The following is a 27,599-nucleotide window of genomic DNA, read 5'->3' on the forward strand; positions in this document are numbered from 1 at the left end:
CCCAGAGGAGAAAAGAATCATTTGTTACAGTATCTCACAGGAGTGATTATAGATTAAATTCCTTCTCACTATGTAACAGAGTAACACACAGACACTGATGTTTTTTCTCTTTTACCTTTTTCAGGAAATATGGTGAGCAAAGAAGACACCAAATGCATTGTTCTGTCAAATTCGGATGAATCAGATTCAGAGACAGGCCCATCACACAACCTTGATGCACAGTCAGGACCAGAATTAGGCAAACAGCAGGTGAAGAAGAGAAACAAGGCCTTACAAGTGCGTTTTAGGGATATTTGTGACGCTCAGAATGAGCATCGGGGAAAACACTCCAGATCCATTTCCTGCAAAGTGACACACAAAAAGTACATGACCATGCCTGCCAGACGCTCTATTCCAAACGTGACCAAGAGTACTGGTGTCCAGACCTCACCGGACCTCACTAAGCAATACAAGACTTTCCCTTTTGACAGGAAAAAAGGACATACATTTAAACATACTGCTTTGGTGGAAGATTATAAAGGACAAAACAATGGCTTTTTGAGTGATATAAAGACAGGAGGAAAGGATGGACAACCTATCGGGGAGTCCTCCAAGTACAAGGGTAAGATTGTGGGGCAGACAAAAGCATTGCTTCACCACACTGATGACAATAGCGATACAGAGGATTTGCTTTCCAGTGCCAACTGTGTGGATGAACCCTCTTGTCCAGACCCTTCACATTTCTCAGAAGAGTGCCATCAGAGCAGCCCTCCTTCCAAAAGAGAAACAGAGTACCAAGTTTGTGGGACAAGGACCAAAAACAAAGGATTACCCAAAGAAGACATGGAAGCTGGCACTTCCTCAAAGCGCCAGCTGGCTAACTCAGAGTTTTCACAGGACACGTCAAAGGGCAGGGGCCCTGTTGCGTGGAACTCTTTGACACAGGTGGAGTCTTTAGGAAGCCCGTCTGTGAGCTGCAAACGGAAAAAGGGTCCACAGCTAAACGAACAGCAGTCACAAACACTTCCCCATAGTGCCAAATGTGCCGTGCAGTCACAAGGGCAGTGTCGGACAAGGCATGTGTCAGCCTCCTCTAAACTCCAGCAAACAGTTGGAGGGGATGAGGGCTTTCCTCCAAAAGACACAGGAGCCCCAGGCATGGGGAGCAGCCAGCAGATAATGCCCTTATCTGGAGACAAGGATATCAAAGCACAGCTGCAGGCCATGGAGAGCCTCATCAGCTCGAGCCAGGAGACCATAAAGGTCCTACTTGGAGTTATTCAGGAGCTGGAGAAAGGTGAAGCACAGAGAGAGGGGTGAGTAGAGTAAGCTTTACAGTTACTTACAGACGTTTATACAACCAAACATACATTATATATTGTACATAACATTTCACAGCGTGCTGTCAGGAAAAACTATGATAAAGGGTCATTTCAGTCTATTACAACTTGAGTCTTGAGTCTTATAGCTATGGCCATTATTTCTATGGGTTATGATAACGTTGTACTCACCAAAGTAATTACTAAGTTTTGGAAACAGCAACATCAGTATGACGATGACAAAAAATACAAGCAGTCAAACTGGTTGTAAAGAAGCCAACCGTTAAGTCAGATTATTTAACACTTTATGTGGATTTAAAACCAAAGGAGAGAGAACCAAAAAAAGTTAACCTCATTATGGGGCTAGAAGAAACATCAGGGCATCATGAACGGCATTATGGTTAACAAAATGCAGTGCCAATCCGTCAAGTAGATGTTGAGATATTTCACTCAATAAGTGAAAACGTCGACCTGCTTATGGCGCAAGACGAAAATCAGAGGATCACCAAGTCATACACTGAAAAAATGGGAAATAGCAGGTCTTTGGATTTACAAAAATGAATTTAGAATATGCTATGCAATTCATTTATATTCCTTTCAAGAACATGGTTCAATTATGTAGACTTCAGTTGTTTTTTAAAAATGTTAACTGTATGAATTCCTTTTGCGTTGATTGAAATTGATGAATTAAACATTTTAAATGATCAAATTAAGTTTGGTCACTACCGGAAATGGTAGGCTATATTTGAAACAAATGGCGCCAGGAAGTGTAGGTGGCACTGCCAACACAGTCAAACTGTTTCAACCGTTCTCTTAATATGGTTTCAACGAGGACATCCCCAAAACAAGAAGAATGTTGAACATGTGTTGACTGCATGCAGGATTCATTCTACAGCAGCCATGTGTGGTCTCCTACATGAAAAAGTAAGTTAACATCAATCAAAATGATTTTATTCATGTTCATAAAGGCAACATTTTCATTAAATGTATGTTTTAGTACTGCATGTAACAGTTACAAAAGTCCGTTCACTTTTTTGTGCATAAAGTTATATAAATAAATCGCTTTTCTTATAACTAAGTTAGCTAATACCATCACTAACTAGTAACTACTTAGCTAGTTTAGCATTGATAATTGTGTTTCTCCCACTGACTGTCCCGCTCCTAACAACAGTATTTCAATGTAGCTAACATAACGTTAATGGCAGCCGGTGAAGAGGAGCCAATCGGCCTCATGAGAATGAGTGTTAAGTGGTCGGGTTTTGTTCGTTACATTTAGATTACATTGATGCTGTTGTAATGTTACTTTATGTAACAATTAAAAAGGTCAGTCGAGTTGTTTGGGCATAACATTATATATTGGTTTGCTAATTAGTTTAGCTAGCTGATCCACCACTAGCTTATAACTTAGTTTAGCATGGATAATTGTGTTTCTCTACTGACCCCCTGGTCGAGATAACGGGGCTTCAATGTAACGTCGGGTAAGAGCGAACGAGTGTTGTAAAGCTGTCGGTTATTCAGTTGCTGTGTGTGTGTGTGTGTGTGTGTGTTATATGCGGGAGGGTGCTGCTGACATGAAAATATGTCCGGGCAACTAACGTTAGCACAGTGTATAACATTAATGGGAACTCTTTGTTTATCATGTCATTTTCCTAAATTCACTCTCTCCACTCGTGCACACTAAAGAAGCCCTCCCTAAATCACTAAGTTTTCATATAAATAGAGGGTTTTCACCGATGTCACGTTCTGGGTGGTAACCTGGATGCACGGCCATATTGGAGGCACTCGGTGTAAACAACTGAATGGAGTAATGGAGTATTGTGCACTTTGGATATTTTAATACTTTATGTCTAAACAACAGAAAAGCTCATCAAAATGCGTCCAAGATGCAAAGGCATGGAAGGACTTGGACCACAAAAAAAGGCACGTTATTTTGAGAAATTACAGTTTACTGGCGGTGCAGATCCCTACAAGTTGGCTCCCTCTTCTTGGATCCATGGCGACCCGGTGATTCTTCCTTCAGTTGCATATCCCGATACAGTCAACTACATGGTTTTCTCACCGAGCCCATACACAGCGGAAGACCTTAAATCCTACAAAAGTTTGGAGGCTTATAACCAGATGGTGTGGGGATGGGTGAGGGAAACGCAGTACCAAGTCATTAACGACCGTTGTGTTGTGAAGGCCAAAGTAAGTAATGCAATAACGTCTTTAATCAACCTAACCTTAACTGTATGATATCATTGTGATACTCAAGGTGTAGCCAAGTGACTCTCAATAGTTTTTTTTTTCAATTCAAAGACCGAACAAGACAGAGTTTTCCCTCGTAGATCCTGGTTGAGCTTTGCCAAACACAAGCACCTCCTTTCCTCTGATAATTTCTGACATTCCTCTCCCTGGTTTTTAATAACTTTTGGAAGTCGATAATATTCCAAATGTTTTTCTCGGTCTGACCTATTGGTACAACCTAAAACATGGCAATAGTTAACCATTTTCCTTAACGCCGTTTGGGATCTACTTCAGTGCCTGTGCTTTGTTGTGATGCGGAGTACTTCCAATCTCTGACGCGTCTGATGACGCGTCAGATGATGCGCCGTGAAAACCCTCTATAAAGCAACATTTTTAAGGTCAGACTCAAACTGGATTTTTAGCTTGCCTTTGTGTCTTTACTGTGTGCTTTATTTTGTGTGGTCTTTTAATTATTGAGCCAATGTGCTTACTACTCCCTTATGATTTAATAATTATGTATTTCTCGATTGGTCTTATTTACTGGCCTTTTTTTTTTTTAACAGGGTATGGATGAAGACGCCATCAACGAGGCCACTGAAGACACCACTGTTAGGATTTATGTTCTTAAAGGACATGCTTCAAGTGATGAACCAGAGGACATCAGAATTGTCCTTGAAGGCATCAAGATGTTGCAAGATCTTGATAATGTAGCATTAGCTGTTGCTATGCTGTTTGGACTAATGTACTGTATGCCCTGAACTTCAGCTACCCTGCTGGCCTTCGTTATACCTTTTGAGGTAATCTAAAAGATTTTCATGGAACTTGATGGAGGGAAACTTTCCACAAAGCCCTTGCTCTAAAAAACAGGCTCTTCCAGTGAAAGGGTCGGAAAGACTGCGCCATCAGCCAAACAGCGTAGTTGTCCCTAAAGGCATCGTTGGTATGGCTGTACCCTTTGGACTGTTTTAAACTGGACATGATTTACATGGAGATGCATGGAAATAACCTTTTGCAAACAAAGCAAAGGTTTTCTCTCTAGAAAACAGACTTTTTTAGTAAAGACTGAGCTGTCCAACAGGCATCTTTGGTACTGCTATACCAGATGGACTTTTTCCCTTGTGAAGCCATTATGAAAACAATTTTCTCTTTGTGTTTATTCCACAGGAAAAATGTTTTACACAGGGTTAATATTTTTTGTCATTTGTAAAAAACAAAAAAAAAAAAAAAAAGCAGAGTGCACAATTTAAAGGGTAACTTTGGGTTTTTCAACCTGGACCCTATGTTCTTGTTACTGATGGGAACAACAATCTTCGACATTGGTCCAGTATCAAGCGAGTACGCCTGTCACGATAACAAATTTTGCTGGACGATAAATTGTCCCAGAAATTATTGGGATAAACGATAACATTGTCGTCCTGAGACCATTTTCATCTAATATAATGATGATGGCATAATAATGCAATAATGCACACCTTTTCAAAGATCAAAAAAACTTTTATTTCTAAAGAATATTTAACGCTTGAACTGAAAGATATTTTACATATCCACAATATGTCTTTGATCTCCTTTTAGTATGTCGTCTTTCACGCTTTTGTACAGTTGTGGAATTGCCGTTTTTGACATGTATGTTCTCCCAGGCAATTCGTACTGGCTGTCAAATGTTTGCAGCGTTCCTCGAGTGTTTGTGCGATAGACTACAGACTCTGTACTACCGTTAACAATTATTTATTAAACACTAAATATTAAATTTAAATAATATCTAATTAATAAATTATATCTATCTATTTCTATGTGGCAATCTGTCACATGGCGAGTAAATATTTGTACCAAAATAGTTCTGTTTTTCAGTCTTCATTTTGGTGAAGGTGCAGCTACTTTCTTCTGTTCCTCTGCAGGTTGGAGATATGCAGGGGTGGGCCGACACGAGCACGCGCGCACACACACACACACAAACACACACACTGGCGCCACTTTCCTGAAACCGCTTGCCAGACATAGTCCACAGCAGCGTTTATGTCCGAGCCTGTCTCCACCGCTTCCACCTGCAGGTTGTCAACTGTGTGCTTTGGAATGAAAGGGAGAAAACACGGCGGATATCGCTCATATTGACCCTTTGCACGTGACGTCACGCTCCACTCGCGCGAATTATGAACGCCATGACGGACGGCGGAAGAGCTATATATATATATATATATATATAGCTAAACTCGTACATTTTCGTTCGTGTTTGTGTTCTCACATTAACAATCTGCAGAGTAATCCTCACCAACAAAAGCATGTGTATGTATTGCCTTTCTGTTTTAAATGAGTGATAAATAAAATTATCCTCAACCAGCTAGCTGCCGTGCTAACCAGCTGTCCTGCTAACAGGTCCAACCCGATGATGACCCACATAACTAGCTAACATCGGTTATTCACTGACCTAGCTACATATCCAAAAAAGAAAGCCGTTCCCTTGATCATTTAACTTAACACACATACAAAAAATATCGGTTAAATTAAAGATGACATGGCACGGAAACTACCTTCAAAAACGAGTTAAATTCGGGTCTGCGGAGCTCCTACCCCGGCTAGCTGACGAGCTAGCTGCAGCTTGCTTTGGACTGCTCGCTAGCTGCTGCCCATCGCATCGTAATATCTAAACATAGGCTACACAGCGAATATAATCACAGATAAGAAGATGGCTAGAGGTTACAATTATGTGTGGTTACTACTTATCATATACACTCCGTGATTTACTGCATGGATTAACGTGTGATAGATAATTAATGACTGCACTTCCCAGAGCTGGGATGTGTTCAGGCATCCATTAGCTAGGAAGTTGCATTGGCACACCCAGTGAACAACGGTATGTGGGTAGCCACGACCGACCATGTCCTCTAAAAACATGGGCTACGTGTTATATAAATCTTTACTTAAGTAAAGAATACATATTAATACAAAATAAACCCTAGATTGATGTCTTATCTTTGCCATTATGAGGTACCTCCCCCCGCCGTTAGCGTAGCATTGCATACCTGTAACCCAGCCAGCTACAAAGAACTGGGAAGCATCCAGACTTTTAAAAGCTTTGAGATCAGCACCAGTATATGGGGATACCTCGTTTACCACATAGTGGTACAGATCGTGTGGACTGAAGTCGGGCAGACTCGGTGATTTAATGAGGTCCGTGAAAACGGAGGGAGAACGAATTAAGGGTCAGTATGCAATCCTGCTATCTCCAACTTCTCCAAATACTGCTCTTTGTGAGCACCTACCAGATGCCCTACCTCGACCAATAACAGCACGACAACTTGCTTTTCAATAGAAGAAGCCATATAAAGTCATAAATACAGTTTATTTAGTGTTATGTATTTCAAACTGATTGAAACTATGAAACTTTCTGCTCGTCCACTACTGTTTAGCCTGTGCTTCCGCCGTCCGTCATGGCGCCGTCACGTGGTCGTGTGACGTGTTTGCGTCAATACTTTTTTTTTATGGCGCCTTAACTGCAAAGTGCGGAGAGAGAGAGAGAGAGAGAGAGAGAGAGAGAGAGAGACAAGGAAAACAAACAAGCATGCAAATGGCATTATCTCGGCCGGAAAAATTATCAAGCTAATTTTTTTTATTGTGCAATTAATTGATTTATTGACTATCGCTTCAGTCGACAGCTGCCAAACAAGCTTCAATGTAAATTATAGGACAATTGTGCACCTTCAATTTATGGCCAAGTGCTGTTTTTGCCGCTGACAGTCTCAGATTAATATTCTACTTGTCATACAACATTACAGAGATAGACTTTTTTGTTAAAGAGTAAGATTCTAAACAGTGCTTTTACTTCTCTCTGTAGTTATCCTTTCCATAATGTTGTCAGACACTTAGAATGATAATCTGAGTCTGTCAGCGGCAAAATCCGAACTTTTAGTGGAGGCTAACTGACCTTGCACAGTTGCCCTATATAACATTGTAGCCCGGTTCACAGCAACCAATTTTCAAAGATTCATACAAAAACATAGGAAAATAGGGTCCAGGTTGAAAAAAACTGAAGTTACCCTTTAAGCTTAGGAGTAAATTCAGTAACAAAGCACTAGCTCTTATTTTGCCTTATTTACTTTGTGCCATGTTTGATTTAGACTATTTCAGGAAAAAGGTGTTATTCTTTTTTATTTTCTCTCAGGAGAGCACTGTTTGTGACAGTTCACAGTATTTTGTATTTGCACTTTTAAAAGAGTACTATAATTGTCTTTGCCATGTCCACTGAAGATATGTTTGAAGTATTATAAATGTCTTTGCTGTTCAAGGTCCACTATCAAGATATGTTTCGAAGTACAGTATGTACAGTATATGCTCCTATTGTTACACTGTGAAGATGGTTAGTGCGAGGTTACTTTATATTTAAAACCATTGCACTGTGTAAATAATTTACGATTTGAAAACATTTTGGTTTGCATAATTGTGTGGTTGAATCCACTGCTGTTGATGTAGAGGTTAAGATTTTTGATCCCTCTGTGAAATCTGTTTATGGCAACTGCACTCATTCGTTTTGGGTAAAATTGGTACGTAAGTTTTAATATAGACAATTTTGAGTACAGAATTCTAACTCTGCCTTTTTTGTCAATGCAAGTCATTTCAACATACAACTGTATTTACCTACACACAACAAGGAACCGATGGCTACGATACATTTGGATAGAGTTAACTTTAACAAATCATGTTAGATTTAGAGACCCCACTCAGGTACCAAGGACATGATGAAATTGCCTTAAAGTTACATAATACCTTTACATAATACTAGCTTTAAGAAATCAAGTTGCAGTTACAGTCTAAAATCAGGTATCCTGAACATGATTCAATTACTGAACATTACACAATAAATTCATGTTACTGTAACGGAAAAATAATATGTTAAATTAACACAATTTTAATGGACAGTCTTATGTGAATACAATATGTTGGTTTGACAAGAAATAAGTAATAGAGAGGAAGAAATTTGAGTATTTCAGTTAACCACATTCTGATCATGTGGGACCGATGTACACATTAAAATCAAGTAAATTCAAAAGACTTTTTTTTTTTCAGTGTACCGCTAGCATGGTTAAAGAATATTCTACAAGTGGTGACATGATCAACCATCAAGGTCAAATTATATGGCGAATAAAATACACAGCACGATATATGTTAATACTGTCACTGTGTAATTTTAATGCAAGAGCAAGAGTGCCTCCAAAATGTCTGTGTCATAATTGATATATATATTTATTACATATGTACTTGTAAAGAAGAAAATGCATTAACCAGCTTCATAAAGCCCTCAAGCCATGTCCACTATCAGACTGCTACAGCAGTGCAATTGTAAGAATCAATTTACTTCATCTCTAAAACACAAAGCAACACAAAGCAAATTGTATTTAAGTCGTATCCATATCCAGTGGAGAACAAGGCCCCCAGTGTGGCTCTGTGGAATTTGGTTTTAAAGGCCCAATTAGTGCAGCCTCATGACACTTTGCCTTTCATCTCCATGAAACTGTGCCTGCTATAGTGCGTTATTAGAGAGATGCAGTTACAGGACGCAAAGCCTACAGTATACCTACCACAGTATGTTCCCAAATACACTTCTCTTTTTTGCATAGCTGGATAGTCAGATAACCTTCTTTAAAGATACACTTTTTGATGAATCCAACCAAAAGAACCAAAAGAAATACACAATGTCCACTGCTTTTAGCATACATGTAGTGACACAAGGATAAAGTAATCTATTGGCCCAGCAATGGTACAGGCACAATGTTTGTAAGAAGGCATGTTATACATTAAGTTATCTCTACTTCACTGTTTACATTGGAAATAGCATTATTGTAAAATACCCCACTCCTCCATTCTTTGGGGGGATTTTACTTGCTGTCCCATACGTGTTGTATAAGCCAATCACAAACAAGACAAATATTCCCTGCAAAAGTACAAGAACGCAACAGAAATGCGTGTGATTGTCATCAGTTTCGTTCTCTGTAAGTTTGATGAAGTCACAAGAAACTTTGGATAGTTACCAATGACATATTGCAAAAAAAGGAACTACAAACAATGCATTTGCTTGTCATCTGTATCACATATCTGATGTGAAACTCTGAAACCCTGACCAGCTTCATTACCTAAACTGTAGTGTTCAAGGTTTTTATCTCAAAGTGGTTGATCGACAGTCAACAACACAGTTACACACAGAATATTGGTTTAACAACAGCCCATAGCTTAATATTTGTTATGTGTGATGCATGCCAACTCTAGGTTATACTGTACTGATAAAACTGCCATAATATCTCTACCCATTCTAGTTAATAATGACAATCTCTACCCATGCTAGTCACGATGCTGCATCAAATAGTCAGTAAATGTTACTGATGACATAGATGACACACAGTTCCGTATTTACCCCATGTTTAAGCATGCCATGTGAGACAATATGATATAAAATAAAACAATAAATAAAACGCAAAATAGTATGCAGTGCTCAGGCAGAGCAGCAGGCAGGGGGTGTGGACAGTAAAACTGGAATGACGAGGGCAGGACATCTCCCAGGACAGCTGACGTGGGCAAACAACACAGCAGTGGATCTGTGCCAACAAACAGTCAGTTAAGGGAACGACTTTCAGAGGTCCAGTTATTTTTTCCCTCAAGAAGCATCTATGAAATCATCCTCTGCGACATTCTTTTCTACAGTGGCACTATATTGGGGTCATGAGCATTTTACCCTGAATGGGTAAAATTTGTGCTGAGTAAACGTGGTGATTATGAATTTAGGTTAATGCATTTTGATTATTAGAGCGAAGCTCTTTAAATTACAAGGCTGTACATGAAAAGCCAGGCAGCAGCACAGCACTAGAGTGGACCTTGCAGTGAATTACTGTCTGTGCTCACAGCTGTTCAGAGAGACTTAATTTGGGAACAGGGCAGGATGGATGAACTTGTTGACCTTGAGCTCCCATCAGCGTTTTCGACCCACGCGCTGTTCTCTCACCCAATGAGGTCACCTCTCGTGTCATGGTGAGCGGTTGAGGTCCAACCCTTCCATGTCATCTAACGGGGTGAATGGCTGCCGTGACAGCAAGCAATTACATGTGCAGCTCTAACATAGCCCCTCCCATCATCCTCAGACCACTGCAGCCTGCCATTGCATGCAAACTCAAATTAGGATATTTAAACAAAAAACTGGCAATATGAAAGATAAGGACTTTAAATTGTATATTTAATGTGTCATCTGTGACGAGTACATATACTGTAAGCCTCCATCGGGCCCGAGAGATGGCTTAAGTTGCTCCTTTGTGGAGGTCTTTCAACATAACGAATTACAACTCTTATACAGTAAATACAATAGACCCTCTGGGCTGTGTAACAATGCCATAAACAAAGCAGATACAATTTGTCTTCTTGATTGCTTTTTTTTAAATCCTTGATGTTCATTATGTCTGTAGCAAATTGAGTTGGCTGAGAAATAAAAAACATGTACAGTATAGCACAGAATGTAAAGGTATTGATTTTTCATTACACATGATTCATGCAGCATTTAGTTGCTACCTACTTCCTATTGCCTATAAAATAGAGACACAGAACACATTTTAAAACTATGTTGTGGCAAAGCGAGGTAATCCTGTTACGTAAAATCAGCAAGTCTACACACTTGATTAACCAAATCGGAGAGAACTGCAGGATCAGAGCCCCTGCTGCATTTTCAACTATTAGGAATAGTAACAACATTGGGTGAAAACAAAGCTGAACAAATTGTACCTGATAGCTGATGCCCACAGGTGTTGAAATGTGGAAGCTAAAGCCTGTCACTGGGTATCACATATATCTTTTCATCTCTCTGTTAACAGGCTCACCTACCGAACAGGACAAGACACAGCAAATTGTGACACTTGCCGAAACAGCGCATGCATCATTTACAGGTGGGCCCTTTTCACTGCCAGTGTGTCATTAATGCTGCATTAAATGCAGTTTTTTTGTTGTATGATAATTTGGTTCAGTGTGTAAGGGGGATGCTTCAGGAGATGTTTGGTGCAGTGATGCTTTACTGGGCAGAAAATGTAAATGTATGTATGAGCATGCATGCATGCATTTACAGTGATCTGGCTAAGGCGTGAGTGATCAGGCAAAGGCAAACACATGTTAGAAGAATTACAAAATATGTATCAGGGATATGGAAGGAATAACTCAAAGAAGTAAATGTGCATATACTGGCAGTATTGTACACAGTTGATTGGCTGTTACACTAAAGCATGTTTTTCTACAATGGATGATAAAATAGATAATACCACCAATGTCATTTGCAATGGTTTCTGGGGGATGTAGGGCCTCACTGTATGAATAAGTAATCATACACAGCAGTGAGAGGTGAATTAGATAGGATAGGACATACAGTTGATCCTGTGAGGACTTAGAATTTTATCACGTCCCATAAAATGTACCAAGATGTTTTTTTAGAAACAATGACTGGTTTAACCCTCTGGATAAAAAACAAACAAACACTGTGTTTCTGACAAAACACACAGTGTTTTATAGTAGTGTAACTGTTAAGGCCTGAAAAACGACTCAGGAGCAGGTGGAAAATCCACTCAAGTTTCACCCTTGTGTCATTTGTCACTTCACTCCAAAAGCCTCCACTGCTGAACCCGCTTGTTACCTTGTTCTCTAAAACGGGAAACAGACAGCTGCTTGGAAAAACTCTCCAGACAATACACTTTGTACAGTGGGACTTCACAGCTGTTTTCACATGAGCCTGTGTTAAAGTAGGTTAAAAAGCACAAAATCATAGATGTTAACTTTGTAGCATTTCTGAATGTGAGCGTAAAGTGATCTTCCCAACTTCTTCTTCCACAACTCAAGAACAGGTGGTGGTTGATCACGTTTAAACTTGGAGCACTCCAAGCCGCAGGGAAACACTTATATTGGATCTCGGCCGCACACACACTAATCAAGACCTACTGGATATGAACACCACAACTGACCCACACGTGAGCACTCAGGCTTGCCTAAGGACGAGGACTAAACATTATTTCGTATTCTGCTCCTGGTGCACCAAAACAAGAGCTTTGGTCTGATGTTGGTCTAGGTAGAAGCAAAAATAGAAAAAAAGGCTTTCCTTCATCGATATCGCTCCAAAAACACAACAGTATAACAGTGCTGCAGAGTGAAAGCCACCCTCAACAGTGCAAAACAGACAGCAGCTGTGGACTGTAATAAAACTGGAAAACAGATTTAAGCCTCTACTGAATAAGCCTGAGTCACCATCAAAGAATAAGAATCACCAACCAAAGGCAAAAGGGAGATCACCTCTACTCAGCAAGAGCTGAAAAACTGACTTGAAACTCCTCAGTAAGGCAAAACAAACATACCAGATCAATCTATTTCTGCCATCAGAGTCACTGACAGTTGTCAGCAGAAAGGCCTATTTTTCCCTGATGACCTGGTGTCTGACTTGACTAAAAAGATCCTTTTAATCCTGTCTTCCTACCAATCTGTGAAGACCCTCGTAGGTCTTAATGTTTATTAAGAGTTCAGCTACATTAAATGAAGCTGTTCACCTTCAACCTACTCCTACACCTAGCTGTTCATACCACTCATAAATATGTTGAAGTAAACAAGGCCAAGGTTAGCGAAAAGAAAAGAATGTCCCATTTTTCCGAGATGAATTGTGTGATCATTCTTTTTTAGAAGATTATTATAATCTTTTGTAATTTCCACGTGATAATAATTTCCATGAATCCTGCAAAGATCACAAATAATGAATGTGACAAAGCATACAGTGTGAGGCTTAATCAAGATATGCATTGTAAGAAAGATGTTTTTTTAAATATATAAAAAATATAAAATAAATATATATTATGCTGTCTTCCTTCTCCTACATTTCTTTCATTATGTAAAGTACTATAGGTGCAGCAAGAGTACTGCAGTGTGTCTGTGTGTGTTTGTTTGTGTCTCTATTGATCAGACAGGCCTTTTCTTTGATTTGTCTTCATGGGTTAAGCCATTACTATAAGTAAGTGTCGCTTTCAGTCTGGGGGTTTAAGCAGAGTAGGTATGTAAGAATATTTATAACCATGTAAATAAATTGTCATATGAGCCCATGAAGGGTATTATCCGTGTCGTGATTTTGTTTCATTGTGTCTTACTGCAGATACTGCATTTGGGAGAAGCAAACATTATAGATGTAACAGTAAGACTGAAGCAATGAGCCAACTGTGTAGAGGAGCGAAGAAAAGACCTAAAGCCTATAGCTGAGTTTCTCTTTTTTCGCCTCACTGATTTTATCTTCTGCCAATTCTGTATGAAGCAGCTTGGCTTAATTAACATACTCTGAACAATTTCTGATGGCAAAAGAAGTGCCCTCAGTCGGTGGTTACTAAACCAAAGCATGTGGTATGCTAATAAAGTTTTTCACAATAAAAACCCACTCTGTGGAGTACTAATAAAGTGGGAGATCATCATTTACTCTGTGCTCTGTACCATTAAACGTTGTTTATTTCAGATCAACCATTGAATACCTATCTATCTCTGCCATAGCAATTGTCATCAATATCTTAAACTCTGCAAATAGTGCTGTTTAACAATTTTTCAGATGCACAAAGCTTCCCAGACTGAATTATGTTTTTAGAGAGAGAACAATGAAAGCATTTCTTTATGTTTATCTCTGCTCTTGATTTCAGGTGTACCTTTCACTGTCAACCTCACCTTATCACCAGCATCCTCGTTATTATAATAGTATTTTAATACAGTGAGATAAACTGCTGATGGTGATCACCATCCTACTTATGACATCTTGATGAGGAGGCCTGAGTACAGTGAGGCAAATTAAAATGAGAAAAGCAAGTTGAGACCAAAAGTTAGCCTTCAAAGACAGCAACTGCATGTTGCAACTGTAAGTAAGATTAGCAGCCCCTGAGATTTAGCCCTTAATTTCAGAGCAGTCCAGCATCTCCAGTATGTCCGATAAATTCAGGGCTTGAGCAGTTGCTGAGCTCAGGTACTCAATCTATGGGTCTTATCCAGACTTCAGCTCCCCCCTGACAGTCTCCACCCACTCTCAGTATACTGCAGTATCTCATACATCACTGCAACAAATAGGGCATACATATGGCAAGTAAAACAGAAGGAGCTAGAGGTTCAATGTATGGACGATTATTTAATGGAATAACTAGAATGATACTGTCTATCACATCACGGAGAAAAGGGGTCCGTTAAAGGGTCCCCCTCACCCATGTTACAAAAGAAAACATAATTTCACACCTACCTCTAGTGATGTTTACAGTGTTGAGGAGTAACGTTACATGTAACGGCATTACATAATTTAATTACAAAATAACTGTAATCCTTTACGGTTACCTTTTCTGTTAATATTTTCTGTAAAAAGCTAGGCTATATGTTGAATAATATTATTTTTTTTGCTTTCCATGTTTTTCATGTGTATAATATCTTCTTTTGCCATTCACAGCCACAGCTGTTTAGTAAAGTTTGATGCTATTCTGATGGTTTCGATTGGTTCTCCTGTTTGAATTTGCAGCGCCACCCGACTGACTCAAGCGGTCTGGGAGTTTCCACTATGGCTACGGATAAAAACGTGTTCCACTGCCGGAACTATAAAAAACATTTCATACAAAAACCTGAGAAGGGTTCTAACATAACTGTGCAATGCAAATAATGTTTGTGAGCAGTCAAAATGCTATCAACGTCGAAAATGTGGAAACATCTGCAGGTATGTAAATTAAGTTAGCTTAAAGTAACTGCAAGCAGTCATATTAAATAAAGTAGGGAAGACATGCCCACCTTCCATAAACATTAAACTCAAATATGAAAAAGATGAGACTGTATCCACCTTCTGCTGTTTTATATTCCCTTGTTATCTATTTGTGTAGTTCAAACAATTAAATAAACAGTTGCAAATTGTATGTGGCCTGTCACTAAGTCAACCTAGAGTACAGCAGGAAGCCCAGTTTAACAAACATGCTCAGATCAAAGCATTAAAGGATTTTATTCCTATCATGCTGTGTTGAATAAGAACCAGCATTTGAATCAAAGTATACAGTGTAGTTGTTTCCAATTTAGAACAATGACTTTGAAAAACAGTTAAGTTCAGGGAAAGGCAACTGCAAAGCAATATGATGAGACGCAAGGAGCTAATTAGCACTTGTATCCCACGCTGAGATGGCAGAGCCATGGTTGTTTCGGTGAACAATTGTCAAGATTGCCTATTCTGTTTTGTTCTCATTAATGAGATTGCGTTTTTCTCTGTGCGTCTGTGAAGCAGAAAGCTATGTAATAGACATCGACAATAGCTTTAATATCTGATATACATGACAGGAGAAGAATTTCAGCATCTAATTTGCATAACCTGTGGCAAGTTTCTGCTTCAACTGTTGCCTGTCAGTGGAGGAAATAACTGTCAGTCTCTAGTGATTCAATCTACTATGCCCCGTCATGTAGTTCTGAAATGTAACACTATACTGGGTCTGAACCACTCATCTTGTCAAGTGGAGAGTTTGAACACTGTGAATGGCCAAAAGGGAAATCACAGGACGAGAAATGACTTTACGCTGAAAGATGCCAGCAGCAGAAAAAACAGCAGCAAGCAGGTATATGCTGCTGAATGAATAGAGTTTGTCGTACTAAAAAGACATCTCACAGCATCAGAATCCCTCCCAGGAGCAACAATCATTGAATGGTGCTCAGCGCACCACGACCACAGACAAACAAACAGCTCGCCACTGATCACAACAACAGCTACTCACACTGCATAGCTAAAGAGATGATTAATCTGCTTTGCTGAATGCCCTAGAAAAGCCTTCCTGTCTCCAGCAGCTTCAATCTGTTTGTGTACAGATGATCTTAGATATAGGGCTTTTGTTTGCTGAAGCACCTGCTCCCTAGTGCCACCCACATCATACAGTGCTGCCTCTGACTTCCCACCGAGGCATTTTGTCCACAGTAATTGCAGTGATCTGTGCAATGATTAATTGCTTAATAATTGCTGAGGCTATTCTATGTTGCACTGTGCTGCTGTGATTCTGCTCTGCTTTCTGTCAAGTCAACATTGTTTAAACAGCAGTTGTAAAAGTGTTTTTTTTTTAACATAAAACAAAAGATACAAATAGAGATAAAAACTGTAGGAAATGAAACAATGAATTATATGAATAAAAGACGTAAAACAAGTGCATCACATACTGCAGAAACAGCAGTTCTGTTAAGATAAGGGCTTCAGTGTACTCTAAAAACTAAGTTTCTCATTGTCAAGGATTCAGTGTCCACCTGCAAATGTTCTATCAGGAAATCAGGAAAAAGCACATACAAGAATGGAGAACGAGCAAAGCACTGTGCAAAAAGAAGTTTCATTTTGATACAACCAAACATGCTTAAAAACCCCTTCATAAATCAATAATGATGTTGACTTTCAAGCAGCCACAAACCAAGACTCCTGTACATTTTTTACTTGCTTTTAATGTAATCTAGCGTATTGATTCATTGGAAGTCCAAGCCTGCCAAACTACTATCCAGCCCTGCATTCATTTTCTCCCCTGAAGGCTTTAATAGAGCTCTGTTCTCAACCGACACTTATCTTAAGGGTAAAGACAGTTCCCAAGATTCATTATGTCACTGTGAGTATAGCATATCCTGCAGTGAACTAATTACACTGCCCATCAAAGCCGTTACCCTGGTAGGCCAAACTTTGTACCTTAATGTCTACTTGTGTGCCTGCAGACAAGGAGAGGACTACATGTTTGACCTTGACATGTCAGATGTCATCTCGTTTGGCAGCTGTACGTCTCCCTTCCAAATTTAATCCTCCAGACTTTGAATGACAGGACTAAGCTTTGTAAATCCTAGTACTCACTGTGCTTTTAAAATGCAGTGCGTTAAGTAATGTTGGCGATTAAAAAAATGAATAAAATGAGGACAAATCAACAAAAAAAAGCAACAGAACATTTCATTATCAGGTTGAGAAATGTCACTTTGGCAGGCGCATAGCAGATGATTCATTCTCTTTTATTTCCACTTGAATGCTTTCAAAATGTATTGCATACCCCAGGAATAAATACATTAACAGAACACTACAAATCAATAGCAATAAACTGAAAGGATATGGTGTATAATAATGTATTTATATCCTGCTTGAATACAGGCAGTTAATCAAGGTCGGCTTGGCCTCTCAATGGTTTCATTTGGATGGGATTAAGCTCCGCATGTCTCCCAGCCCTGAGAGATTTAATCGGAGAGAGAGCTCAACTACGATGCTGGAACAAAATCAGACGATGACCAGCCTGGGATTTTACTGGCGGATGTGGAAGTCTGATGTCAGGAGCAACCCACATGCATAATCTATGCAGGAAAAGCCCTTTGACTGCATGCATGAAAAATACAGAGATGATGCAAAGGAACTCTATTACTTGGAGGAGTCTCTGAAATGTGGATATGTGCCACAAGAGATATGCGCTGCCAGGATGTCTGTCAGTGCATTTGAACTGTTTGCCTCCCTCCCAGCCTCCATCTGGACATCAGTGAATTACTAATATAATAATAAGTCAAAACTGAGTCATAAATGTTATGGCCACCAAAAAGAGAAATCGCTATAAAAGCCTTCACATCAATGCACCTGATTTTACTGTCAGTCAAGAAATCTATAATCTAATCTTTGTTTTTAAAGTACAATACTGAACTGAGTAATGTAAATGTTCTATATGTCGCCCTCTTATGCTTGTGTTACAGCGTCGAGCTGGACTTCAAGCTGCAGGAGGACAAGCTACAGCCCCTGATTAAGCGACTTTACCCCCTGGACAGCCAACAGTGCCCCGCTCTGCCTTACTCCAATGAAGTGTTCACATCCACCCCCAAACGCAAGTCCAAGACAGAGTCCAAAAAGCATGCTCGTTGGAAGTTATGGTTCCTTTGAATAAAACATGAAGGCTTTGGAAACAGCCTTTTTGTTGGGCACATTAGTACCTCTGTTATTCTCGAAATGGATGAGGGAATATTCAGAGGGAGTAATCAACATGTAAGGATGGATAACGACAGAAACCAGCTCATTTGGGGTTCTGAGTTGAGACTGCACATTGAGTCAGCTGGGGGACAACAGAGACTAAAACATTTTAAATTCTGTCAAACCTTTTTCTGGAATGTTCACTGAAGAGGATGGGACACACCTGCAAAAACTAGGTGAGCTTTGGGATACATATATGTTTCTAAGCTGTGAAAAGATGGATGCTATTTTTTATTCTGGGTACCTCTCACATTATGTGTACGTCTTTTTATTGCCTTCTCCAATGCAATGCACTTTTGGTCTTTTCCCCCTCACAGCATATTGCTTGGCATCAAGAGGAGGCGCCATGTGGAGGGCCCTTTATGAGTGAAGCTATAATCTTTGAATGGACATCAGCCCCACCTCCGGCAAAGCACAAACATTTGACTATTGAGAGAAACGTGTAAAAGACTGAAACACAGTATAGTACATGGCAGTGTGTCAGCGCTGTTCTTATAACCCTGTCTATTCTCTCCTCTTCCTCCTTATCTGTTAGCATCCTGCCCAGTTTGTCTTTCCGACTGAACGTTTGCCTGCCATTGTTAATAACCCTTCTCTTTCCTCTCTTTGTAACTCTGTCCCTTTATCTCTCTCTGTCTTTCTTTCCGTCTCTCCATTTGCAGTAGCTCACTGTGCAACCAACCAACCAACTAGCCAGCCAAATTTGCCTCAGTCATCCTGTCATTTTCTGTTGGCTACACTGACACATAATGTTCAGAATTTATTTTTTAGAATATCTGCATCTTTTTAGCAAAGTACTGTGAGATGAAATTGTGGGCCCTTCCTCCTGAAGCAGGTATAATTGTTAAAAATTAAGTTTTCTTGGTTAGGTCAAATCTTTTAACAACATATATAATGTTTTGACTATTTCCAAGTATTTTCTATGATAACTTAATAGGGTTTGGGGTTTGTCTATTTTGAATTTCAAACAAAAAGTAAAGCCTATTTTGACATTTCTCTTTGAGTCCTTTAAGAGTTTGCCTTGTCACTCATTGTGTCACAGCAAAGCTCTGATTCAAAGACTCAAACCTAATCTTCTAAGTAATTTGTTTCATACCCAGTTAGCTCCCACTTGACATGTTGTTTTGTAATATAAATTTATCTTGCAACTGCTTGCAAAGTTCCATCTTGTAAAATGACAATTTTTTTTCTCGCTTAAAACAATTACAGAACACCAAACATCTGTTTACCAACCCACACAAACAACTGTGCACTAAACTTGCTAGAGTAGAATGGCTATACAGTGCTAGTATGGTAGCAACCTTACAGCAAAGAAGACTTGTAGCCACCAGCCTTGGTTGAGTACAAAACAAAACACTGATGATGTAGCAATGATACTGAACTTGCACGCTGTTACAAAGCAGGTATTTACTGTCAGTAAGTAAAGTCAGTAATTTTATAACAGCAGCTCTTATGTAGATTATGGTACTGTTAAATGTCTGAGAAATGTCTCACTGGCCTCCCATCGTTAGACTGCGCAGTAGGTTACATTATTCAGGTCATCAATTTCCATGCAAAGATCTGTACATTGAGAAAGTGCAATTTTGTGAGTATATGCAATATTATGCATTTTTCTACTGTTTCTACATCACAATTAAAACATTTTCAACTGAAGGTGATTCAGTGTGCTCCTGTTTCTACTGAAAGCCCATGGCAACAGAGTTGTAAAGTGATAGGAGCTATATAGGGTTCTCCTGGTTCCGGAAGTAAAAGTCCCATTCATTTAGCTCATAGACAATGTTACATGATACACAGTTGGAGCATTTCTACAGCTTTGATTGGCATGAAACTCTTAGCTCAGATTAACAGCCACATTAGAAAATATCTCTTTCCTTGATTTAAAAAATGGTAAGTACATGAAGGTACAAGCTTGTGAACACAAACATTTGGGCAAAGAAGTTAACTACGATTAACAACGTTAAAAAAAAAAAAACATCTGATAATTTCATCCTAACGTGCTTTCACGTGCAAAGACAAAGCTTTTTGAATTCTCTGCCGCTGTGGCTTGTGCCTCTGACTGGATTCTTCTCCAAAGCAACGGTGGCTGAGGCTTATGAATATTGTAGTATTTAGAGCCGTCCCCTCTGCCAAAATGATGGACACAACATGATTTCTCAGAAACAAAGTTTAAATAACTGAAACCAGTGGCCATAACATAAATGTATATGGTGATTGCATTATTCAGGAGAGTCCTGTGTTTAAGTAAAATTGAGTATACCGTTAAAGGTAAATAATTCAAATGGGAATACAGAATGGAGAAAAGCATCTATTCTTCTACTTCGCAACTCTATTTTACAACTATACCAGTAGGTGTAGTTACAGCCCTGCATTCACCCAATGTCAAACAGTCCACATTTTACATCTTTTGTGCTTTAGTAAAGCAGAGTTGGACCATAACCAGGGCTTAGCAGCAGCAGTGTGGTAGAGCTCCTTCTTCTCTCTTTTAATGTGATTAGTGCTCAATTGCAAGAAGAGACACAACCTTCAAGTCAAAGCCCAGAAAGTGAGTGGGGATTCCATTCCATCAAACTAAGTGATGTAATCCCACATCCATCCCTCTCCCCTGATCACCCCTACTCTGTCTGTCTCTTTCATTCTCCTCAGCTGATTCTCTTTTGCCTTTATTTTACCAGTGTATTTCCTTCCTCTATTTTTCCCACAGCTCAAGGTTCTCTCTGCATTTATTTCCTTCCTCTGCTGTCTGTCCCTTACTCTCAAGCACGTAGGAGTTTCCATTATCAGTTTCTGTTTACAAAAGCCAAACAAACAAACAACATTTTGTATCATTGTAAGCATGTTATACATACATATTTCCTTATTATAAATAGTTTTAAAACAGATCAAAACAACATGATTGCACAACAGGCATTGTTATGATTATATGCATCACCCATTTTCGAACGTGGACTTCATTTTAATGTCAACTACACACCTATAAAGTTTTGTGACTGTATCTTGGACGGTTGTCGGGCCAGGGCCGCAAAGTGGAGGGGCAGAGGCTGTTGCTCGGACCACACCCATCTTCGAACTCAGCCTTCGTTTGGTGCTCAACTAAACTCCTGTAAAGTTTCGTGACTGCATCTTGCACAGTTGCGAGGCTATCACGTTGACAAAATCTGGCAGCAGACATAAACAACTGGCAAAGTACTCAAAACACCTCTGTGGTAGCCCCCGCTACAGGTAGCAGCAGGACCACATCTGGCCATGATGCAACACTAGACGTAGTCCCTTCTGTAGCATGGTCAGAAAAGGTTTTTACAATCATGTCATGTGATTCAATTAAGTATTATGTCAAAGTAAAGTGCATTTTTTTAATTGATATTGAGGGTAACGTGGAAGCCCATTTCTGCCTAGAAAAAAATAATAATACATAAACATTTAGATTTTTTGTTTGAGATATTAGGTCAAAAATTGTCTTTTCACGTGGGTCTGGTTTCTCCATAAAATCAATGACAGACTGTCATGGTGGCTTGTTCAGAATACGATCTCATATTTTACTAAAATAGTTCACCGAAACGTGTTTCTGAAAACATTTTAAGCGAGAAATAGGCCATACAGTTGCTGAATCTGTCTTAATTTCACGCTCATTCTGCTCCCCGTTTCCGGGTTAGCACTCTACCAATCAGATGGGTCATTTGAGTCCGACTGCCGGCAGTGCCCGCCCCGCCAATTATACATGTCAAATCGGCCAAAATGAAGGCCGACGGATGACAGCACGGAACATGCCGAACAGCCTCGAGTCACTGACCTTGCCAGACTGTCCAACGGCTGATTATCGGCTTGGTCTGTCTCGGGCTTAGGGGGTCATGGTTACTAAGAGCTAAACATTTAGCAAGCACTACATGTTGCATAGCTGACCTAGCCAATTTACTAAGACTTAAATTCTAGTAACAACAAATACAATTGTCTAATTAGAATAATGGAAATAATGTCTGTTGATACTTATTTTGTAAACATTTCATAAATGCAACATATATATATATATATATATATATATATATATATATATATATATATATCACATTTCAGTTTCTTTTGAAGCAGATGGTCTCTCTAAAATTAGTGCTTTTTGAGTGGTGTTACGAACACTCTTGAGGAAGACCATAAGACTGGATCCGCCTGTCCCTGTTTCATTCAGCGCAGTGCCCACACCTCTCAGCGGGCACCTCATGGCACAGGCGTGATTACCGGGCACAACGACATACTTGGCCACAGTATTGAGGTGGTAGTTTCGTAAATCCACTAGCGCTGAGACACAGGACTTGTAGGCCTGGCAGAGATCAGAGCTGGAGTGGGACAGGATGAAGTCTCGCAGAGAAGGACAGACAGACAGAGTTTCTATCAGCTGACGGTGGGCAGGAGGCATATATTCCCTCATGCGTGTCAGGAAGGATCCTAAATAGGCCGAATCAATGAAGAGAGCAGAAACGAGACTTTGAAAGAAAGAAAATAGGAACTGTTTCTGGAAACATTTTCTGTAAGAGCAATCAACTGACTGCAAAAACAGTGATTCATTCATGAGAAGCATCTGATGGGGTCAAAAGGGAAATGCATTTTTACCTGTCTCATCTTCATGCTGGATGCACAGTAAAGCATCAAAGCACTGAATGGTTGAACTCTGGGCTGCACTTCCACCTGATAACAAAATTGGCTCATTGCTCACACCTTCATACAACAGCCCCCTTGAAAGCATGGGGTTGTCTCGCCACCTAAAACAGTTTAGACCACATACAACCTCTGTTTTATAGATGCAATTAGAAGCACACAGTACTATTTTACATGTTATCCAGTTAAACATACAGTGCAGCAATAAAGAAAAGTACAATAGGAGGGTAGAGGCAGAAGGGAAGTTCATCATTTCATCTGCACCAGATGAGATAAATATTAATAATTTCAGTATGCAGGATATTGTAACGGCCCTAAAACTCACCCTGAGACAAAAATTCTCAATGTTCCATGAAAGGCAGTTGGATCCACATGATCTAGAAAGAGCACAAATTCAGTTTTTCTAATTATCTTGAATGTTCCTGCTTTCATAAAAGGCACAGCATGTAAATTGATTAAATTTCGACTGAGCTAGGTTTAATTAAAACTTACTGTGCATGAGTTTGAACGTCTCCTTCATCTTCTTCAAAGACTGAGTTACTTTGACGAGACCTTTCTGTATGCCACTGAGGTCTGAGGTTTTCATAGCATGCATCACCTCCAGAGCCCCCTGGTTAGAGTTGAAAAAATCCATCACTAAGTGACAAGGGACAAAAACACACACATTATGTGGCTGGAACCCAAAAAAGGAAGGGGAAATATGGACAGACAGAATCAGGCTGAGGTTCAGAAAGAGTTAACATAAAAAAAGGAACAGCAACAACTAACCGTTATGCCTGAACTGGCAGCCATCTCGACCAACAATGACACCATGAAAAATCCCCTGCAACTCTCACCACCAGGAAATGAAACTATCAAGTCCATGTTCCTATTTTTGAAAATTATGTTTTGAAAATAAATGAGCTGAACATCACGAGTACCAGACTACAAAAATCATGTGTGCAAAGTGCAGTTGAGAAATTTCAAACAATGTGACAGTGAATGAGCTTTCCTTTTCCTTCTACTCACCCAATTTCCATATCCCTAAAATGAAAATGAAAAGAGAAGCTAGCGTTTTCAATGGAGAAAGAGATATATCACATTCTTTGTGTGTGACTGAAAATAAGACATATACAGTTTTATTGTAATGTTACTATTATAATAAAAGAGTGTCTGTGGACTTGGACATGAAGTCAAGTCATTAAATAAGGCAATAAAACAACATTACTCACCCTGTGGGATCCTTTAATTTCCAGTTGGCTAAAACTGAATCTGCATAAGTCAGGATGGGTGGAAGGCCGAGCCTACGAGATACCAGCCAATATGGCAAGGCAAGGGCTTTTGGAAGAATCTATCAAACAAGCATAATAGTAAAGTTTCAATCCGGTAGTGATGGTTTTTAGTCACGCTATTGGTATGTCTCAAGGGGAGGAAATGGCTGTTGGTCAGTCCACCACTTTGATCTAGACTGAAATATCTCAACAACTATGGATGGCTTGGCAAAATACTTTGGGCCCAGAGAATGAATCTTTTTTTATAAGTAAATAAATAAATTAAATAAGGCACAAAACTCACCCACCCCACCCTGGCTTAGTTGGAATAATATGCATACATACAAAATATAACAGGATGGAACTAAATCAGGGCCAAATGTTTTGTTAATTTGAAAAAAAATATATATATACATATATATATATATAGTTGAAAAACTAAAGCTTGAAATTGAAAATTTAAGAATTTTTTTAAGTTTTAGACCAAAACTTACATTTTCTATTTCAAGCTTTAGTTTTTCAACTATATATATTTTTTTCAAATTAATAAAACATTTGGCCCTGATTTAGCTCCATATAACAGGACTTAGTCTGGTAAAACTTGTAAGTCTGCGAAATATGATAGAAAAGGCTGCCATATACGAAAAAACTTATCAGTGTCACCTCTCATCGTGTACTTAATTTTCTGAAGTTTCAAGAAAAACATAACATCTTTGAGCCACTGTGAAACTGAAGGAGGGTTTGGAGACTTCCACTGTAAGAGAATTTGACGTCTGGCCAGTAAAGAAGGGAAACTAAGAATTTCCTTCTGTGCTAAAGTTAGTCGATCTCAGAGAATATATCTTACTGAATTTGATGATTCCCCTGACTTCTCCTCTAATGCCACTTCTTGGTCAATGCTTTCGCTTATCCTGTGAAATATCTCAGCTTCTACTGAATGGATTGGTACAAATCAATACAGTACTAATGACATTCTCACCAGGTGCACTTTGTGTTCAGTGCCAGTGAACACGTTAGCATGCTAACAAGCTAAACTAAGATGGTGAACATGGTAAACATTCTACCTTCTTAACATCAGCTTGTTAGCATGTTGATGTTAGTATTTATCTTAAAACATTTGTCATAACACATTGCTGTGCCAAAGTACAGCCTCACAAAGCCACTGTAGACTCTTAGGCTACGTTCACACTGCAAGTCTTAATGCTTAATTCAGATTTTTGAATATCTATCTATATCAGATTCCAGTGTGAACTGTTTGCAGTTTCGAACTGACCCGCATGCACAAAAGAACAATAACAATGACATCAGACGCAGCACGCTGTTGCACTAAAGTTAGGGAGGTTATGGAGGAAGTACTGAGAAGTGCTGAGGAGAAGAATGAAGAGAAAGAGAGCTAAAGTTGCTATTTTGTCCTTTTGCAATGTTATGGCTGCAAATTCACTACAGAGGGCTGTGTGGATGCAGAGACAAAGCCAGGAGTGATGGGACTGCGTTGTGAATAACTTCACAGAGACACATAATTGTTACAAATGTCGATGTAGATTGACGTAAAAGCTGCATCAAATCCGCCTTGGTTGTTCACACTGCGGCCGCATTGAAAAAAATCAGACCTGGGTCTGATTCAGGACCACATATGGAAGTCGTCTAAATGTGATTTGAAAAAATCCGATCTGGACTAGATTTGAGTGTTCACACATCTTCTGAAGAAGTCTGACCTGGTCACTTGACCCCAAAAAAATCTGATTTGGGCCACTTTTGCCTGCAGTCTGAACGTAGCCTTCGTGTTACAGTATATGTCACATTGCCAAAACATCATTGACTGAAATGCATCTTCTTCTTTTTTTACTATTCATCATTCCATTGCACTGTAGGGTTTTACCTGAGCAGGCGCATGTTGTCCTTCCTGCCATACATATCCCATGCTGATGAATCCCAGCACTAGATGAGCCAGCCTTAGCTCCCGATGGTCAATCAAGAGATCGGGACTCAAGACCGGCATCTGGATCAGATTTTCAGTTTTTATATTTCCATAAGTGAACAGTGAACACCATCAAGGGTTCCACAAATTAAACTATATGTCTACATTTACATGCATGGGTTCTAAACCCTGATTTGCATTAGGAAAGCATTGCTCATTCTCACCTTGTGAACCAGATCCCGTAGTGTATGTGACTCTATCAGATGTGTGAGATTATTTGCCAGGTCCAACCACACCCGATAATAGTCTGGAAGGTTAGTCTAGACGATAATAACAATAAAGTGACTTGCATGTTGATTTTTTAATTTTGATTTTGATTTTTTTGCAGGGGGGATTTTCATGTATAGTGTAATCAGTAATATAATCAGCTCAGGTTTGTCATGGTGCCTGACCTGCATGTCAAGCAATGACAATGATGGTTCTATCAATCAGAAAAAGAAAGCAATTTACAAGAGGGAAGCAGTAGAAAACTGAGAAAATAAACAAAGCAGAAAACAGTGGATGCCTAGATGGAAAAAAACTGTATAAGCAGATAAGTGGGCTTAATGCCAATGTTTAATTCTTTATTTTATAATTAACATCAATGCTCATATATACGTTTTGCAACATTTACATATCATTTTCGTAGGTTGTTAACGGAGTTTTCCATTATGTACAATTTTACTTCTACCAAATGTCTCCTTAGACATAAAAGAGTTTGTGTAACAGGTCAAGTCATGTGAATGGCTCAATAGAACTATGAAGAGACAGGCTTTTACCAGATCAATAACTCTCTATAATCCTATTCCAAAACAAGCATAGTTATCAGTTTCAGGCCAGAGGGACAACTGTACTGTATGTGTGCTGCTGACCAAATACTTATACAAAGGCAATAGAGGAAAGAGGAAATAGTCCTCGATGGTAAACAAATGTATGTGTGTCGTTGTTATTGTTATGACATATTGTAACCTTGTTTCAGATCAGTTTTGACTGAAAAAATACTGACAGGATAGTCTGTTGTATGAGGAAAGAAATACAACTTACCAGTGGCTCTTCAAGGAGAAATCCAAGCTCCTCAGAAATATCAAATGCATCAAAGTCTGCCTTCAGTGTTTCTCTGCTGTTAGTCTCCATATGCTCTGCCCTGAAAGCCTACTCTGTACCCTGTGTGCTGTAGGAGTTCGGCTTTGAGAGGTAAATCACTCTGTGACTGTGACACACAGATATCAATT

The 27,599-nt window shown here is 39.3% G+C and overlaps 2 protein-coding genes across 2 annotated transcripts; one reads left to right on the forward strand and one right to left on the reverse strand.

Annotated features, from left to right (window-relative positions):
- The first annotated feature begins 129 nt into the window (after positions 1-129).
- Positions 130-18,429, forward strand: insyn2ab (inhibitory synaptic factor 2Ab). The gene is made up of 3 exons (XM_078272872.1): positions 130-1,295; positions 11,366-11,437; positions 18,246-18,429. Exons 1-3 carry the CDS (start codon positions 130-132, stop codon positions 18,427-18,429), a joined length of 1,422 nt encoding a protein of 473 aa, XP_078128998.1.
- Positions 8,686-27,596, reverse strand: LOC144532221 (indoleamine 2,3-dioxygenase 2-like). Its single transcript, XM_078272871.1, has 10 exons — positions 27,412-27,596; positions 26,553-26,648; positions 26,290-26,409; positions 24,372-24,490; positions 24,169-24,183; positions 23,929-24,028; positions 23,653-23,770; positions 23,486-23,537; positions 23,116-23,264; positions 8,686-22,950 (listed from the first exon to the last, which is right to left on the reverse strand). The coding sequence occupies exons 1-10, from the start codon at positions 27,499-27,501 to the stop codon at positions 22,574-22,576; spliced, it is 1,236 nt and encodes a 411-aa protein (XP_078128997.1). The 5' UTR covers positions 27,502-27,596; the 3' UTR covers positions 8,686-22,573.
- Positions 27,597-27,599: the final 3 nt, after the last annotated feature.

Source organism: Sander vitreus, chromosome 17, assembly GCF_031162955.1.
Source record: "Sander vitreus isolate 19-12246 chromosome 17, sanVit1, whole genome shotgun sequence".
In the NCBI taxonomy this organism is placed as follows: Eukaryota; Metazoa; Chordata; class Actinopteri; order Perciformes; family Percidae; genus Sander; species Sander vitreus.

Bases quoted from the DNA above. Each gene is read 5' to 3' on its own strand.
- insyn2ab (XM_078272872.1), top strand. From the start codon at position 130: ATGGTGAGCAAAGAAGACACCAAATGCATTGTTCTGTCAAATTCGGAT. The intron at 1,296-11,365 runs GTGAGTAGAGTA...CTCTGTTAACAG, and splicing joins GGTGAAGCACAGAGAGAGGG to GCTCACCTACCGAACAGGAC. The intron at 11,438-18,245 runs GTGGGCCCTTTT...CTTGTGTTACAG, and splicing joins AGCGCATGCATCATTTACAG to CGTCGAGCTGGACTTCAAGC.
- LOC144532221 (XM_078272871.1), bottom strand. From the start codon at position 27,501: ATGGAGACTAACAGCAGAGAAACACTGAAGGCAGACTTTGATGCATTT. The intron at 24,491-26,289 runs GTAAAACCCTAC...CTTGTTTGATAG, and splicing joins GACAACATGCGCCTGCTCAG to ATTCTTCCAAAAGCCCTTGC. The intron at 23,771-23,928 runs GTTAGTTGTTGC...AACTCTAACCAG, and splicing joins CTGCCAGTTCAGGCATAACG to GGGGCTCTGGAGGTGATGCA.